Source organism: Mus caroli, chromosome 7, assembly GCF_900094665.2.
Source record: "Mus caroli chromosome 7, CAROLI_EIJ_v1.1, whole genome shotgun sequence".
NCBI classification, from domain to species: domain Eukaryota; kingdom Metazoa; phylum Chordata; class Mammalia; order Rodentia; family Muridae; genus Mus; species Mus caroli.
In genome coordinates, this window is record NC_034576.1 from 128373681 (window position 1) to 128388784 (window position 15104).

At 52.7% G+C, this 15104-nt stretch overlaps 2 protein-coding genes across 2 annotated transcripts; both read right to left on the reverse strand.

Annotated features, from left to right (window-relative positions):
• Positions 1–1680: 1680 nt before the first annotated feature.
• Lat (linker for activation of T cells) lies at positions 1681–7426 on the reverse strand. The gene is made up of 12 exons (XM_021168257.2): positions 6885–7426; positions 6680–6707; positions 6540–6574; positions 6223–6310; positions 6027–6091; positions 5914–5943; positions 5774–5834; positions 5604–5698; positions 2402–2464; positions 2241–2303; positions 2037–2141; positions 1681–1895 (listed from the first exon to the last, which is right to left on the reverse strand). Exons 1-11 carry the CDS (start codon positions 7324–7326, stop codon positions 2044–2046), a joined length of 1068 nt encoding a protein of 355 aa, XP_021023916.2. The 5' UTR covers positions 7327–7426; the 3' UTR covers positions 1681–1895; positions 2037–2043.
• A 367-nt stretch (positions 7427–7793) lies between these two features.
• On the reverse strand, positions 7794–15104 carry Spns1 (sphingolipid transporter 1 (putative)). Its single transcript, XM_021167125.1, has 12 exons — positions 14000–15104; positions 13837–13902; positions 12280–12416; positions 11138–11289; positions 10987–11053; positions 10479–10624; positions 10146–10301; positions 9691–9880; positions 9278–9343; positions 8906–9004; positions 8458–8629; positions 7794–8145 (listed from the first exon to the last, which is right to left on the reverse strand). Exons 1-12 carry the CDS (start codon positions 14238–14240, stop codon positions 8051–8053), a joined length of 1587 nt encoding a protein of 528 aa, XP_021022784.1. The 5' UTR covers positions 14241–15104; the 3' UTR covers positions 7794–8050.

Here is a 15104-nt window from a genome sequence, read left to right on the forward strand (position 1 = left end):
CTGGCAGTTCGAAAAATAAACAGAGCAAAGAAAGATGCGATCAAAAAGCATGGGAGTGACTCTGAAGGCTCAGATCTGATGATTTCTGGCTGTGCATGTTCAAGCAAGTTACCTCACTTCTCTGTTCCCTTACCTACAAAATGCAGATGCTAGCCCTAACTGTCAACAGGGAAGCCACAGTGAGGACTCGGGATACAGTGGGTACCCTGGTGCTTAGATTACCTCTGCAGCCAGAACCACTAACTCTGTGTTCTCGTCAGACCAGCGCTGTTCACACAACACACATTCCAACCCAAGCCAGTTGCTGACGCACTGATTTATTGACCCACATGACCGAGATGTTTTAGAGGTTATCTTGCTCATAAGTGAGCGTATTCAGAGAAGTATCCATGTCTAACCCACCTCTGTCCTTCCCCACGGCGTCACTCACAGGCAGGCCATGCAAATGGGATCTCCAGAACTACAGCGTCCGGCCCAGTTACAGCTGGGATCAAAGGATCCCACTGCCCAATGAGCTGCAGTGAAATGTATCGGCAAAATCTGCAACTTCAACCATCGTGCAATGCAGGAAAGGACCGGCTGACACCCCAGGACTGAGGCCTGCCTACATTGGTGCCTCTAAATCCACACAGAACTGGGGCAAGAGTGGGTCCTGAAGGAGAGCAAGAGAAAACTCCCAGAACCCAGGTGAGGGAGCCAGGCCAGGCAGACAACTGCTCATCAGTTACCCACTTCCAGACCTGGTAAACTGATCCAGCAGTGAGACCTGCAGGCAGGTCACCATAGCAACCGAAGCTTGATGGCTGCACCTGAACTGCAGTCGCCTTAGCCACTTTGGTAGGTGCTAAGATAGGTTTCCACTGTGTGTATCGGGCTGGCTTTGAACTCCTGGGTTCCAGGAGTCCTCCCATCTCAACCCCTGGAGCAGTTGCGATTAACTGGTATACACCAGCACGTCTGAACACTTCGGTTATTTCACTGAGAATCACACAAAGGGTAAGAACCAAGAGACCCACTGAGACCACCAAGGCTAGTCCTTTGTTTCGCAAGTGTAGGGAACAGGAGTTATCAGGGAGGACACACACTCCCCACCCAGAGATGCCCCGTACCCTGCTCTGTTGCTGTCACTATGAACAGCTGCACTTCCTTGTGCTTCCTTTGGGGAGATACATCCTGAGTCCCAGAAGAGCCAGCTTGGGTCATAGGCCTCATTCAGAACATGGCTGTGTCCAAGTCGTTGTCTGCTGTCACTTACAGTACTTAACTGCTGTCACTTACAGTACTTAACCACGACTGTTGAGAGGTTGGTAGGACCCCTGTAGAGGAGGGAGACCCACAGACAGAAAGACAGCCATCTGGATGCTCTGACTGCAGACTTGTATGTACACACACACACACACACACACCTAGATCCAAAGGTCATGTATACACACATTTAACAAACATCCCACAAAGAAAAAGTAGTCCTCAATGGTTACTACCACCCCGCTTTCCAGGACCCCAAAACCCACAGGGCTGTTGAAAGCTATACATTATAGTATGCACCTGTAATCCTAGCACGAGGAAGACAGAGGCAGGATGACCACCCACAGGTTCAAGACCAGCCTGATCAACATAGCAAGACCCTGTCCCAGTTAAACAAACAAACAACAACAGCAACAACAAAAAGAAGAAGAAGACTTTATGTCACATGGCCTTTATTCCATGACATGGTCTGGCTGGAACTAGATTCATTCTCAGGCTTTATCAGCAGGTACAGAATATTGGGGACACAGACTGGACCCCAAAGTGACAATAAGTTAGGGGAGATTCTCAGGCTGTAGGCAAGGCAGAGGTCAAATGGGATCCTCTTAGCGACACCCCAGCAAGTCCAGTTTCAGGACAGACAGCTGCAGCTGAAACACAGCAGGGCAGGGGAGACAGAGAGGACAGTCATGAAGACACTCGGATATCCAGAGCCACAAAGAATGTGCCTAACCACTGGGGGGTCCTGGAGAGAAGGCCCAAGGCCCAAGGCGGGGACAGAGACCACTCACTAGGCTTTCAGTTAAGTTCCTGCAGATTCTCATAGTCGGGAGCTTCCTCTCCATCCATCCCTTCCTCTTCTCCTTCATCTTCCACCTCCTGGGAGTTCACAGAGGCTGAGAGGGAAAGACAGAGAGGGAGACTGCCGTTCAGCCTACAGACTCTCTGCTCAAGGCTGCTCCCCAGCCTCTGTCCCCTTACACCTTGGTACTCACCCAGCTCAGCCCTGGTCACTGGCTGCTGCTCTGGGGACACATTCACATACTCCCGGCTCCCATCTGTGGGGACAAACCAGCAGGGACAGTGGTGTGAAGGGCAGGCCATGCAGAGGGTAGGGAGAGGCTATGGGCCATGCATGGAGTGCAGAGTCACCTACCCAGAGACGCCTCTGCGCTCTCCTCACTCTCAGGAACATTCACGTAATCTTCACACGACTCCACTGTAGGACGGCCATTACAGTACAGTTATTAGCAGACACTCAGCCAGGCACTGTTCCCCAGAGACACCTCCCACCCCCAGCTCAGACATCTAAGTCTCCTAACACAACCCTGAGGCAGACTCACAATAGAGAGAGAATATTCAGGAAAAGCAAGGGGAGAAGAAGCCCGGGCAAGGGCAAGGGCCATGGAGGTGGATGGACAGCCAGGACCAGAGCCTCTGGGGGAATGGAACAGAGACAACACAGGACTCAGGCAGTGAGGCTGGGGAGCAGGGCTCCAAGGAGCTCTGAGTGCAGAGACCTTGATGATCTGTGAAGAAGTGGAACACTTGGTCCAGTTGGCATCCCCTCTTCTCAGACCTGTTGGCTTTTCAATGTTACCAGCCCTTGCCCTCACCTTCCTGGGCCCACAAAGGTCACTCACAATGCTACACGGCTTTTTGCTTTCTGGTTTCATGGTTGCCTGGTTTCTATGTGGGCATGTGGACAAGCTGAGCCAAATACACTGGCTCGAACCCCAGTCCCAGCACTAAGCAACTATCTAACCTCAGATAAGCCACCTAAATGCTCCCTGCCCCAGTTTCCTAGTCTGTAGAATGAGGTTCATAACAGGACCTGCCTGGAAGAACTAGAGCGAGGAATAAACAATAAATTGTAAAACAGAGCCTGCAATACGCTATGTGCTACCATGCAATACATTTACAATAAATTGTAAAACAGAGCCTGCAATACGCTATGTGCTACCATGTTCCAATTACTAACAACCTTGAGCCAGGCTGTGGTCTCAGAAGACCGAGGCAGGCGCTAACTCGAGCTCAAGACAGACTGGGCATCACAACAGCAAGATTGTATCAATCTAAGTAAGTAAACTCTAGCATAGCACACAGAGAGACGGTACAGAGAGAGACATGAGGGACAGGAGGGGAAGAGGGTACGCTCAGCAGAGCACCCACGAACTGTGAGGTCTAATGAGCTGTACACACCACGAGGGCATAGAGTAGGTCCTCAGTTAACAGTAGTTCTCTTAGTACCTCTCTGTGTGTTATGCCACTGCATACACTCAGGAGCACATGGAGGCTTTAGCCACTCCACCATAGTTCTTTGAGACAGAGTCTCTCACTGAACTTAAAATGAGTCATTTTGCCCCTAGCAATGATCCTTTTACCATTGCAAGTTTGCTGCATTGGCTCCCTAAATCCCTAGCAAAAGTCAGCAGACATAACCAGGAAATGAGGAGCGAGAGACCAGGACGTATGGAAGGGATCAAACAGTCTGGGGTTCAGGAGAGAAATGACAAATTACACGGAATTAAGTCATTCATGGTTTATATAAATCATATATACACAGTCTGAAGCTAGGTTTTTGTTTTGTCTTGGTTTTATTGACATAGGCACTCATTGTATAGTCATTGGGTTACAAATGGAGCAAGAGTGCCAGGTGGTGGTGGCGCACGCCTTTAATCCCAGCACTCAGGAGGTAGAGGCAGGCAGATTTCTGAGTTCAAGGACAGCCTGGTCTACAGAGTGAGGTCCAGGACAGCCAAGGATACATAGAGAAAAGCTGTATTGAGGGGGAAAAACTTTAAAAAAAGCTAAATAAACAAACCACCACCAACAAAAACCAAGTGGAGCAAGAGGGATACGCCTATAATCCCATATAATCCCAGAACTCAGAAGCCAGAGGCAATTGGAGTTAAAGGCCATACTAATCTACAAAGTGAGTTTCAGGGCAGCCAGGGCTATACAGTGAGATTCTTTCTCAAACAAAACAGAGCCAGAGTACAGACATAATAGTCTAGGGTAAATACAGAAGGTTGGGTGTTCCTTTTAAAACTCCAAAATTCATCATATTCCGAAATCCAAAACCTTTTAATACTGGTGTGATACCACAAATGGAAAATATCATGAAACTTCTATTTCATACAAAAGATTAATTAAAATTTGCATAAAACTACCTTAAAGACTGAGCATGGTAACCTACACGTTTAATTTGAGTTTGAGTCTACGTGGTCTAAATATCAAGTTCCAGAACATCCAGGACTATACAATGAGCTCTATGCCAATAAAACTAAGACAAAACAAAAACCTACCTTCAGACTGTGTATATATTACATATATGGTTCATATAAAACATGAATAAATTAATTACATGTTTTATCTTGAGTTTCATCCCCAAGAGAATTTATTATATGTTTATAAATATTCCCAGATCTATATCAAAGTGTTTCAGGTAAGGGATACTCATGCTATACAGAGATAAGAGGATAGAAAACTGAAGATCACCAGAACTTGAGAAAAGCTCAAGGAAGGAGAAAGACCAAAGCAGAGAAAAGCAGCCCAAGAGAAACAAAGACCATGTGGTACGCAGAATAAATCTTCAGTGAGTGTGTGTGAGAGAGACAGGCAGAGATACAGAGAGACAGGCAGAACCAGAGAGAGATAGAGACACAGAGAGAAACAATCTGTAATCAAAGTTTTTTTGTTTTGTTTTGTTTTTTTTTTGAGACAGGGTTTCTCAGTGTAGTCCTGGCTGTCCTGGAACTCACTTTGTAGACCAGGCTGGCCTCAAACTCAGAAATCCACCTGCCTCTGCCCCCTGAGTGCTGGGATTAAAGGCGTGCGCCACCACCACACCCGGCTATGTAATCAAAGTTCTTATAGATACGTTAGATGATATTGCTTCCAAGAAACAACAGTGTACTATACAAAAAGAACTGAGATGCCAAAAAAGGGGAGGGGGACTAATTTATAAGAGAAATAAATTCTTTTGTTTTCTTTTTGTTGATCGTCGTGCTGTTTTGGTTTTTGAAGAGAGGGTATCACTATGTAGCCCAGGCTAGCCTCAAATTCAACCCTCCTGCCACCGCTTCCTGACGCTGGGATTGTAGGCCCTCACACCCAGCGGAGAAATGAAATTTCAATGGCAGGGTTCAAAAAGAGTCAGGAAATTTCTTAGACAACAGAGACGAAGGAGCAAAGGTGGAAGGAAAAACAAGACAGTCGGAAGTGATGAGGAGCAGGAAGCCCAACGTCTGAAGGAGGAAATGGAAGGGCGGCAATCATCATGGAGGTGAGAGGGAGGCAAGAGAGGAGAGCTGGCAGCACATGGCAGAGGGAGGTAGACAGAAAGCCTGACTCACCAGAGACGGCACTGTCTCCAAGGTCAGGGTTGCTAGGCACAGGAGCAGAGGAGACAACAGGGACGGCAGCAGGACTACTGTCAGGCAGCACCACTCTGGAAGAAAGGAAGGAATGAGAAGTTGATAAAGGGCACCCAACGTCCACGGTCACCTCCCCGCTACCCACTCACAGGTAGCCGTTGGGATAGTCGTCTTCATCCTCATCTTCGTCCACATTCTTACAGGCTGGCTCTGTGAGAAAGGAGAGTTAACACGATACGGACAGGTCCAGCCTCCCCACCCCACCCACTACCCCAGACCCCAGACCCACCCTGGTTCTCGTAGCTTGCCACACTGTTGGCTTCAAAGAGAGAGGAAGAAGAAGACCGGATTAGCTCAGGTTGCACATCCTCCCCAAAGCCCTCCTGCGCCCTACACCCTTACCATCGTCTGAATTCTGCTGGGAAGATGGCATCCGATGGGAACCCCCAAGGGGCTGTGGGGATCTCCTGGAAGCCAAAGGTCAGAGATTACGTCTGGGTAGGACTCTGGGAGCAAGACAACCAGGAAAAAACGCCTCCCCATCCTAGAAGGTGGAGAGGCACAGTAGACCCAAGGGACGGAGTTGGGGGATACTCACGGGATGGGGAGCAGGTCTGGCTGCCTCAGGGGTGGGTAGGAAGTGACAAGAGGGTAGGAAACAGCAGGTGTTCGGGGGACGGTTATTTCTGAGGACACAGAATGAAGCTTGAGGGATGGCTCCAGACAACCCCCCCCACCCTCATCAAGGCCTCTAAGGACAAATGGACCCCGAAAAACCATGCCCTAGACAGACTTTGGGGCTCCCACTTTCCCCATCCCAAGCCAGGGAACAGCCCTTCAGACAGCTAAAGGTGAACACGGACAAACGCACACTCTTAAAAACCCTCGAGGAGGGGCCAGAGACACTCAACTCACGAGGTGGTTTGATGAGGATGCTCCTTGGGTACAAACTGGCAGGAAAGAGACAGCTTGGGTACAGGGCCAAGAGGGCCCCAGCCCCAAACCCTTTAGTGGAACCAAGGGAAGACACACAGGGACACGGGCTTGCCACTCACCTCTCTGTGGAAGCACTGTCATAGGAGACTGGAAGAAAGAGATCCAACGAGTCAGGATCGGGGTGCACCAGGGACAAAGAAACTCAGGCCCCTCACCATCAATCAGGGCCCAGGTAGGGACAGTGGAGAGTGCAGGGGCTGGGGAGGGTATGAGGGTCCAATGGAGTGTCCGCCCCCATCCATTTCCACAAAGCTCCCCACTTACCTGGCAACTCACGGCAGCGCACGCACAGGGCAGCCAGGAGCGTGACCAAGAAGGGCAGCAGCAGGAGGCCCAGCCCCACCGGGCTCAGGGCGTCTGCTTCCATCTGCAGAGCACCTGCCCCAGACCCTGGGGCACTGCAGCCCCTCGAGACAGAGTGGCAGCAGGGGTATGGGACCAAGCGGGCCCCAGTCTGGGATCCGCCTGGCAGTAGGCAGCCGTGTCCTTTCGGGGCTGGATGGCCCCCCTCTCTTGCTGGACTGAGTTGAGAGCAGTGTTGGCTCTGGAAAGGTGCTCGCCCCAGAGCCAGAGCTGGGGCCCGTGCCCCAGCTACCAGCTGCACGATCCCCGTGCCCAGCTGTACCTGCCCCTTTCTTGCTCCCCGCCTGCCTCTCCTGCTCACCACCGCGTGCGACAGGAAGCTGTGGTGAGGGCAGGAAATCATCAGGCTGCTCAGCAGGCTGAGCCTGCCCCCTGCCCACTCACCCCCACCCAGTTGTGGGAAGGGGGAGGAGGCAGAGGGACCTGTGTGGAGGAAGGGTCTAAGGCTGCAGGATGAGCCTCTCCACTAGGAAAGGAGACACGTGCCAACCAGGCCCACGGTACCCTACCCATCCCCGGGTGGGAGAACTGCAAGGAGGCTCTGCCAGGGCCTGTGTGGACCGAGGGCACTGAGGGCACCACGGGCCCCCAGCTCCCAAGCTTAACTACTGGGAGAGCGACTTCCAGGGGACCACGGTGAGTCACGGTCATACTGAGCCAGCTCACTCAGAAAAAAAGCAGCCCTCCTTCTAGATTACCAAGCTCAGAAGACAGGGACTTACCCACAGGGTGGCCTGACAGCCCCTGCTAAGTCCTGGGGCTACGGATATTCCCTGAGGCCAGTGGCACCCACAGAGACAAGCAGTCCAGTCGAGTCTGATTACAAATTTTATTCCATTACAAATAGCACCAAACCCCTTGGGCTGTCCTAGTAGAGAGGACACCCCTCCCCCATTTCTGGACTCCCATCTCTTCCCTGGGCTGCCCATGTAGTGTCTGGGAACTGGGAGATTTCCCAGGGCTTCCTTCTTGGACCTGGGCCTGGTGAGGGCTTCTGCCTGGGAACCGTCTGGGGTGGGCCCAAGGCCCAGCTGCGATGCATCAGTGGCCGGGTAAGCACCGGCTCCTCAGATGAGCACGCTGGACACGGGGACTCGGGTAGAACGGCCTCGCTGAGGTACTACAATCCGGTCATCTGAGGGCCCAGACTCATGCAACAGACCTGTGAGAAAGGGGTCAGAGCCAAGGCCAGTAAGATAAGAGCCAGCAAGGGGACACAGGCAGAGGGGCACAGATGAGGCAGGCAGCATGGAGAGCCCTCAGAACTGCACACAGACAGAGCCCAATCAACTTCCAGAAAGACCCAAAGCTAAGCTGGATGAGCCTGGGATGCTGGGACTCTTGCCCCCAGCTGGTGGCACAAATGGATGGGATAGTCTGAGTGGAGGGAGAACTGTAGAGTGCATACGTGGAGACAGACAGACAGACAGGCAGGTGGTACTGTGAAGGTGGACCGACAGTGACCCTCACTCACCCTGCACGTGGAGTTGAGCCCGCCGGCGGTCATCCTCAATGAACATGGCTGTGCCCAGGAAGGCTGCGCCACCCAGTGCCCCAACGAAAGCACAGAGCATGAGCGAGAACTGCAGAGCCCGGAACTCGGACAGGAAGGAAGGGGGCCAGCTCCGTCGGAGGCGGTCAGAGATCTGCAGGGAGAAGAGAGTCAGAGACCTGGGGGGTGCAGAGCACTGACCAAGAAAACAAACAGAGGCTGGGAAGGGGAATGTTTGGGTCATAGGGTGAGTGAGACCCACAGCCTAACAGGCAAATCCTTCCTATGGCTTCCTTCCCATCCAGAGGACCAAAGGGGAGATGCGCCATAGGCATCTATTGTCTAATCTTGGCCAGACTCATGCCACCAGTCAGGGTAGGGAGTACCAGGTCCCCAAAACCATCCCATCCCAGCCAAGGATAGCACTTACTAGACCAATGAGGTAAGGGCTCCCTGCATCTCCTAGCAAGTGGGACAGCACTATCTGGAAGGCCTCAGCCGTGGACCGTCGAGTTGGGATCACCACATACTGGGGGTGGGGAGGGGTAAGGAAGAGCTCAGTAGGTTCCCAGAGAAACCAAGGCCAAAGCCCACTGTAGGTCCATGACAAATTTTCACTCAGGTTAAGGGCTGGCAGACGTGAGGTGGGCCAAGCCCAGCAGTCCCTCTGTGGCGGGACTCAAGTATACATAGGGTTGACGTTTGAAGGGGAAAAGCCAGACTCCAGAGTAAATGCTACCTCCCGACCACGTCTCTGCTCCCATCAGCCTCTGGATTAACCTGTATCTGCCCAGCTACTCACCAACAGGATGTCAGCCACAATGGCCCAGTTCATGGACAACAGGGTCTCCCCAATAAAGATAAAAATCTGGGTGGCAGAAGTGGAAGAGAATCACGCGGCAACCAGGCTTACCCAGTAACTCAGTCCCCATTGCACCCCACGAGGCAGGTGCCAGCCTCAGTACCACTTCCCACCCGAGGAAAGAGCAAGGTCATGCTCACTGGCCAGTGTCACCCAGCTGGGAAGGCCCAGAGCTGAGGTTTGAAAGGAGGCATTCTACCTCCGGTCTGTTCTCAACTACTTTGCTGGCTGACCCTGCACATGAAGTTGGTTGCTAGTGGTCATCCCCCGTGAACATGGTGGTACCCAGGAAGACCACGCTGCCTTGCTGCTCCCATGCAAAGATACCCACCAGACTCCAGTATCCTACTCACATAGGTGGCCACGATGCTACCTCGGGCACAGGCCAGGGCCAGGAAGAGGAAAGGCGCCGAACCCAGGAGGCCAGCTGCACAGACTAGTGGGTCAGCCCGAGGGTTGAAGCGACGAAGGCGGCGGCTGATCTCCACTCCCAGGCCCACACCCAGGACTCCAGTCAGGCAAGTGATGAGTCCAAAGATGAGACTAGGGGTGGGGTAGGAGCATGGGAGCTATTCCTTCTGCAAGGCCCTCTGACCCAGAGAGGGCAGTCCATCCCAACTGCCCTCATACCCAAATACCTGCAGCACAGAACTCCAGGGCCCATGTGTTACCTCATCACATGATTTCTTAGAGACTCCCAAGAGTGAAGGTAGCTGGTACAGTCAGGATTTACACTCTCCTGGCCTGAGTGTGAACTCCCTTCACGAGCCCCCTACATGCAGTCACCCACCCAGCCCCTCACAAGTACCTGTCAGAGGAAGAGCATGAATCTCCAGGGAGACAGGGCGGAGTCTCTCCCAGAACCACCCGGGAGCGCAGCAGGAACGCTGGGGCCCAGAGAGCCAGGGAGCCCGTGACAAAGGCCACAGAAGTGAAGCCAAGGGAAGACAGGACGAAACTAGGACTGCAGACATTGAGAGGAAGTCAGACCCCACAGCCGTGTCCTCCTCTCCCTCCCTTAGTCTATTGTCAGACGGTGGATGTGATCTGTGCCTGCATCTCTGGCCCTAGATACGTGGCCTCCTAGCAGGACAGAACACTTGGCCCCGCTGAGCCTCAGAGATGGAAGGGGTGAACTCACTTTCGTGCCAGTGCCTTCAGATCTGCCCACCAAGAGGTGGGGCTCAGGGGTGGTGAACCTGAGTGGCGCTCCACAGCTCCTCTTGGGGGCTCCTGGACCACCAGGAACAGCAGCAGGACGGCCAGCACCCCTAGACCTGGTGTCACCTGGGAAAAGTGCAAGCTTTGGGACACGGGCAGGGGTATGCTGATTGAGGGGTGTGAACTTAGCTCCCAAGGGCTTAAGCATCTATAAGTTCTGAGACGCTGGGGCTGAGGGCTTCAGAGGGTTTGCTTTGGGGGACATCCTAATTTTATAAGCCTGACATTGCTTCTTCTTTGGTGGGTGACAGGACCCTGATCTGGGGACCCCTACCCAAGTTCTCAACTTCCCAAAGTTGACCATCAGACACACACACACACACACACACACACACACACACATTTTAGGAGGGTTAAAGGGCATATCTCAAGGTCAGAGGGAGATCCTTAAGAATGCGGCTGGCTCCCTACACTATAATCAGACTTACCCGTAGAGCCCAGTGCCAGTCTCCAGCCACGTCTTTCACTTTGGAGCCAGCAATGTAACCTAGACCACTGTGGGAAGGGAGGCAAGGGGAGCACACAGTCAGTGAGATGCCCACCAAGCCCTTGCCCTAGTCAGGCCAGAGGTCCACTCACCTGCCCACAGGGATGGCAAAGTAGAAGATACTGAGCATCCGACTCCGCTGGTCTGCCACGAAGAGGTCGGCGATCAGGGTGGGCGCAATGGTGGAGTAACTGGCCTCCCCGACCCCCACCAGGCCCCGGGTCAGGAGGAGCAGCCAGAAATGCTGGGGAAGGAGACATGGGGGGAGGTGGCACCCCACCCTGGAGCCAGCCTCCCAGGAGACCTCTCCAGCTAGTGCTGGAGAAACAGCAGAGGCAGTGAGGGAGGCCTGGGTTTGGAGTCACACAGACCTGGCTGGAATCCTGGCTCCATTTACTAGCTGTGACTTTGAGAAAATAGCTTAACCTCTCTGAGCCTCACTTTCCTCATCTGTAAAAGGGGAACAACAACCGTTTGTTCACAACACTGTGAGGACTTTGCACTCAAGAGGTGCAAAATAAATCTACTTTCCTTCCCACCTAAGACTTCCCCAATGATGAATACTGAACTTAGCTGGGGATAATCTGCTTACCAAAGATACCTGGAGCTAAGGTAGGCTACATGACGGCCTGAGGGCACTAGGGCCTGGGGCTGGGGCAGCAGATAGGGAAGGTTTCAAAGTCACAACAAAAGCATTAGCCAGAGAAACTGCAACATGCGATATCATGTGTTTTCAGAGTTTTTTTTGGAAGGGAGAAGTGGGTCACTGTGTCAGAGGCTCCCCTGAGATCTACCAAGAATGGGGCCTCATGAAGCAACCAGGAGAACATGTGTCCACAGAGCCAACCGAGCGACAGGGGCAGCACATGGGGGTGGGTGAGCTGAGGAAGTGCAGGCCAGGTGACAGCTGACCCCGGCTGCCCTCTCACCCACACTAGCACCAGGATCAGGAGGAACCCAACACCAGGAAGGGAGAGGACAATGGCTGCACAGCGATCAGAGGGGGAAGGAAAACCCGCATGCTCGGGTGTGCAGGGAGACAGCTGAGGGACAAGCCATGTGGTGAGTGGAAGAAGGTTCTAGAAGAAAAGGGAACAGGGTAGAGTGGGCAGGGTAATGCGGGCAATGGAAGATGGTACAGATCAAGGAGGTTTCCCCGACTCTCAATCCAAAATGACTGTAGAGAACAACAGCAAATACTGATGGGAAGTGGGGAGGGAGTTCAGGGCCTCACCTCTCTGGGGATGAAGGATGATCCCAGTGTCACCAGGGACCAGAAGGCAATGCCCCCACACATGAGGTACTTTCGATTGTACCTGTCACCCAGGTAGCCAAACACTGGTGCCAACACCATGTAGCTGGAGATGAACACTGGGGGGAAACAGAGAGTCACCGCCCAATTCAGGTCCCTCAGCAACCCCCTAACACACGCACACTCCTCTAGTTAGAGAGCAAAGTACAGAGCTGCCTAACCAGCGATTCGCCACCCTCCTCCTCACTGATGGCACACCACCCCCAGCCCAACCCTGTAGCCCATCAGGGCCAGAGGGATGATCCAGGCCCACGGTCACGACTTTCTACAACTTCCTTTATAGAATGGATCATCAGTCCCTCCCTTCTACCCAGCCTGAAACCAAATCCACCCCCTACACCCCCCACAATGTCCTATCTAACCCACCTCCTTCCTTTCCCCCTTCTCTGCATCTTCAAGGCAACTGCCAAGACCACACACATTAGGGTTCAGCACCCACATCCCGTCTATCTGGGACATTTTCATTTCTCTCCCGAGCTTCACAAAAAACCCAACTGCTTCAAATTCTAACTCAGACACAACCAGATTGTCATTTTCTTTTCTTTTTCTTCTGGGGGTGGGGAGGAGAGAAAGTCTCACTGTGTACATAAGGCTACCTAAGCTCACAGCAACCCTCCAGCCTTTTGCCTCCCAAGTGCTGGGATTAAAGGAGTGTGCCACCACACCTGGCTCTACCCTTCTTTTACAAAAGCCTTATCCATCTGAAAATTTATTCCATTTTAATTAACCCCCTGAGGCACAGCAGGGTGTCAGCTCCCGGGTGGGCCAGGGCTGCATCTCCTTTAATCCATAACCTAGCATAAAACACGTGTTCAGTGCACGAGTGTAGAATCCACACATGTGGACCTTTGACCTCGGTCTCTTTTCTGCACACTTAATGCCTCCATCCAGTTCCTCTTTGGCCTGGAGTAGGAAAAACAAATACTTGAAAACCTTGTTTCAAATTCTCATTCACCTCTTTGCTTATGTGACCCTGGGCAAATCTTAGCTCTTCTGATAAAAATACAGGTAGCTCTCCCGATACAGATAGGAAAGGCAAGGCTAGTCCTCGGCTGACAGAACGTCCTTGTAGGGCCCCTTCCACTTCTAGGGCACACTACTAGGACCTAGCACATAATAGGCTCTCAGAAAGAAATGGAGACTCCCCCCCCCCAGCAGTGCCAAGCACTCCTGCCATTGTATCCTGGTGCCTACTATGTGCCACACAAGGCATGACCTAGTCCTCACACCAGTCTAAAGAACTAGCCCATTTTATTACTCGCTTCATTCTACAGACCAGAAAAATGAGGCTTAAGGAGGATGAGTGTGTTGCCTACCGACTCATAGTAACTAGCTGGCTCCCTCTGTGCGATGTCCCAGCTCAACTGGACAGCCCAAGAGCCCCGGCCACTAAAATCCTCACTAGACAAACCTGCATGCATGTAGGTCTACTTGAGGCAACTAAGAACGAGGGGTTGTGTGGGCAGTAGCCTCACTCACCAGTCTGGATGAGGCCAGTACTACCATCTCCGATGTTAAAGAACTGCTCGATGTCTGTAAGAACCCCTGGAAAGAAAAAACAAAGAATGAGCGCCAAGAGGCGAGCCTATCCTGGGGAACTTCTCCCTTGCCTATATCCCTTCTTCGGAGCATCAGTGCGTACCAGCCACGGTGAAGCGGTCCATGTAGTTCAGGAGGTTAATGTAGCACAGAACCACCACTATGAGGGTCGAATGGCCCCGAGATAAGCCAGTGATGCGCTGTAGCCCCTCACAGTCTGGGACCTCGAGTTCCCCGGACTTTGGATTCCCCATGGGTCCTGGCAACCCCGGATGGCCGGGCGCTGGCCCGTCATCAGGGTCATCTGCTTGGCTGAGGAAGGGCGCCGTGTCGGACCCGGCCATGGTCCCTGGAGAATCGCAACCGCCCACGCTTCGGTCCTACCTCCGACGGAAGGAGGTTGGAGAAAGGACTGCGAGAAGACTTGCCCACTGTCGCCTAGGAGCGTGGTCCGATGCACAGTGCACCACTGCGAAAAGCCCTGGGCTTCGTCATTCCCTCTGGTTCCGACAGAGGAGAGCACACAGGAGGTGCAGGTGACGCTGGGACAGGAGCAGGAAAACCAGGACCCAGTCCCTCTTCTCACGCTGACGCACTCCTCAGCCCGGGAAGGAGCGCGCCACACTCGCTGTTGCTCAGTCCAAGCTCAGCAACACAACTGCCGCCATGTTGCCCAAGAGCAGGTCATGTGACACCGGAGCCCTACCGGAGAAAGTCACCCGGTGCAAGGATTGAACACGTGACCTGTCACCGCCTACGGAAGCCTCCAGGGTTTCTAGGGCTCCTCCGCTTTGGTAACCCGACGCTCGTTCCTACTTCCACCAGCAGCCTCCAGGGGGCCTCGCAAACTGGCGTAATCAATCGCCCTAGATTATCGCCCATTTATCCGATTTCATGTCATTACACGAGATAGTGGATTATTTGGAAATACTACATCTCTACAGATGCTAGTGAGTTGTTTCCTCTTTCTTCTTCAATGACTGGCTGATGGCTTCATTGCTCAGGAATTGTTGGATGAATAGCGGCGAGCAGCTGCCTCCTTTTGTTTACCAATCATGAGCTTTCTGTGGACATTTAGATTCCTATAGAGTCGGACGTAGTAGCGCATACCTTTAGTCCCAGGAGAAGGCAGAAGGACGGAGATCTTTGCGATTTCAAGGACAGCCTGGTTTACATAGCGAATTCCAGGTCAGCCAGGGCTACATACT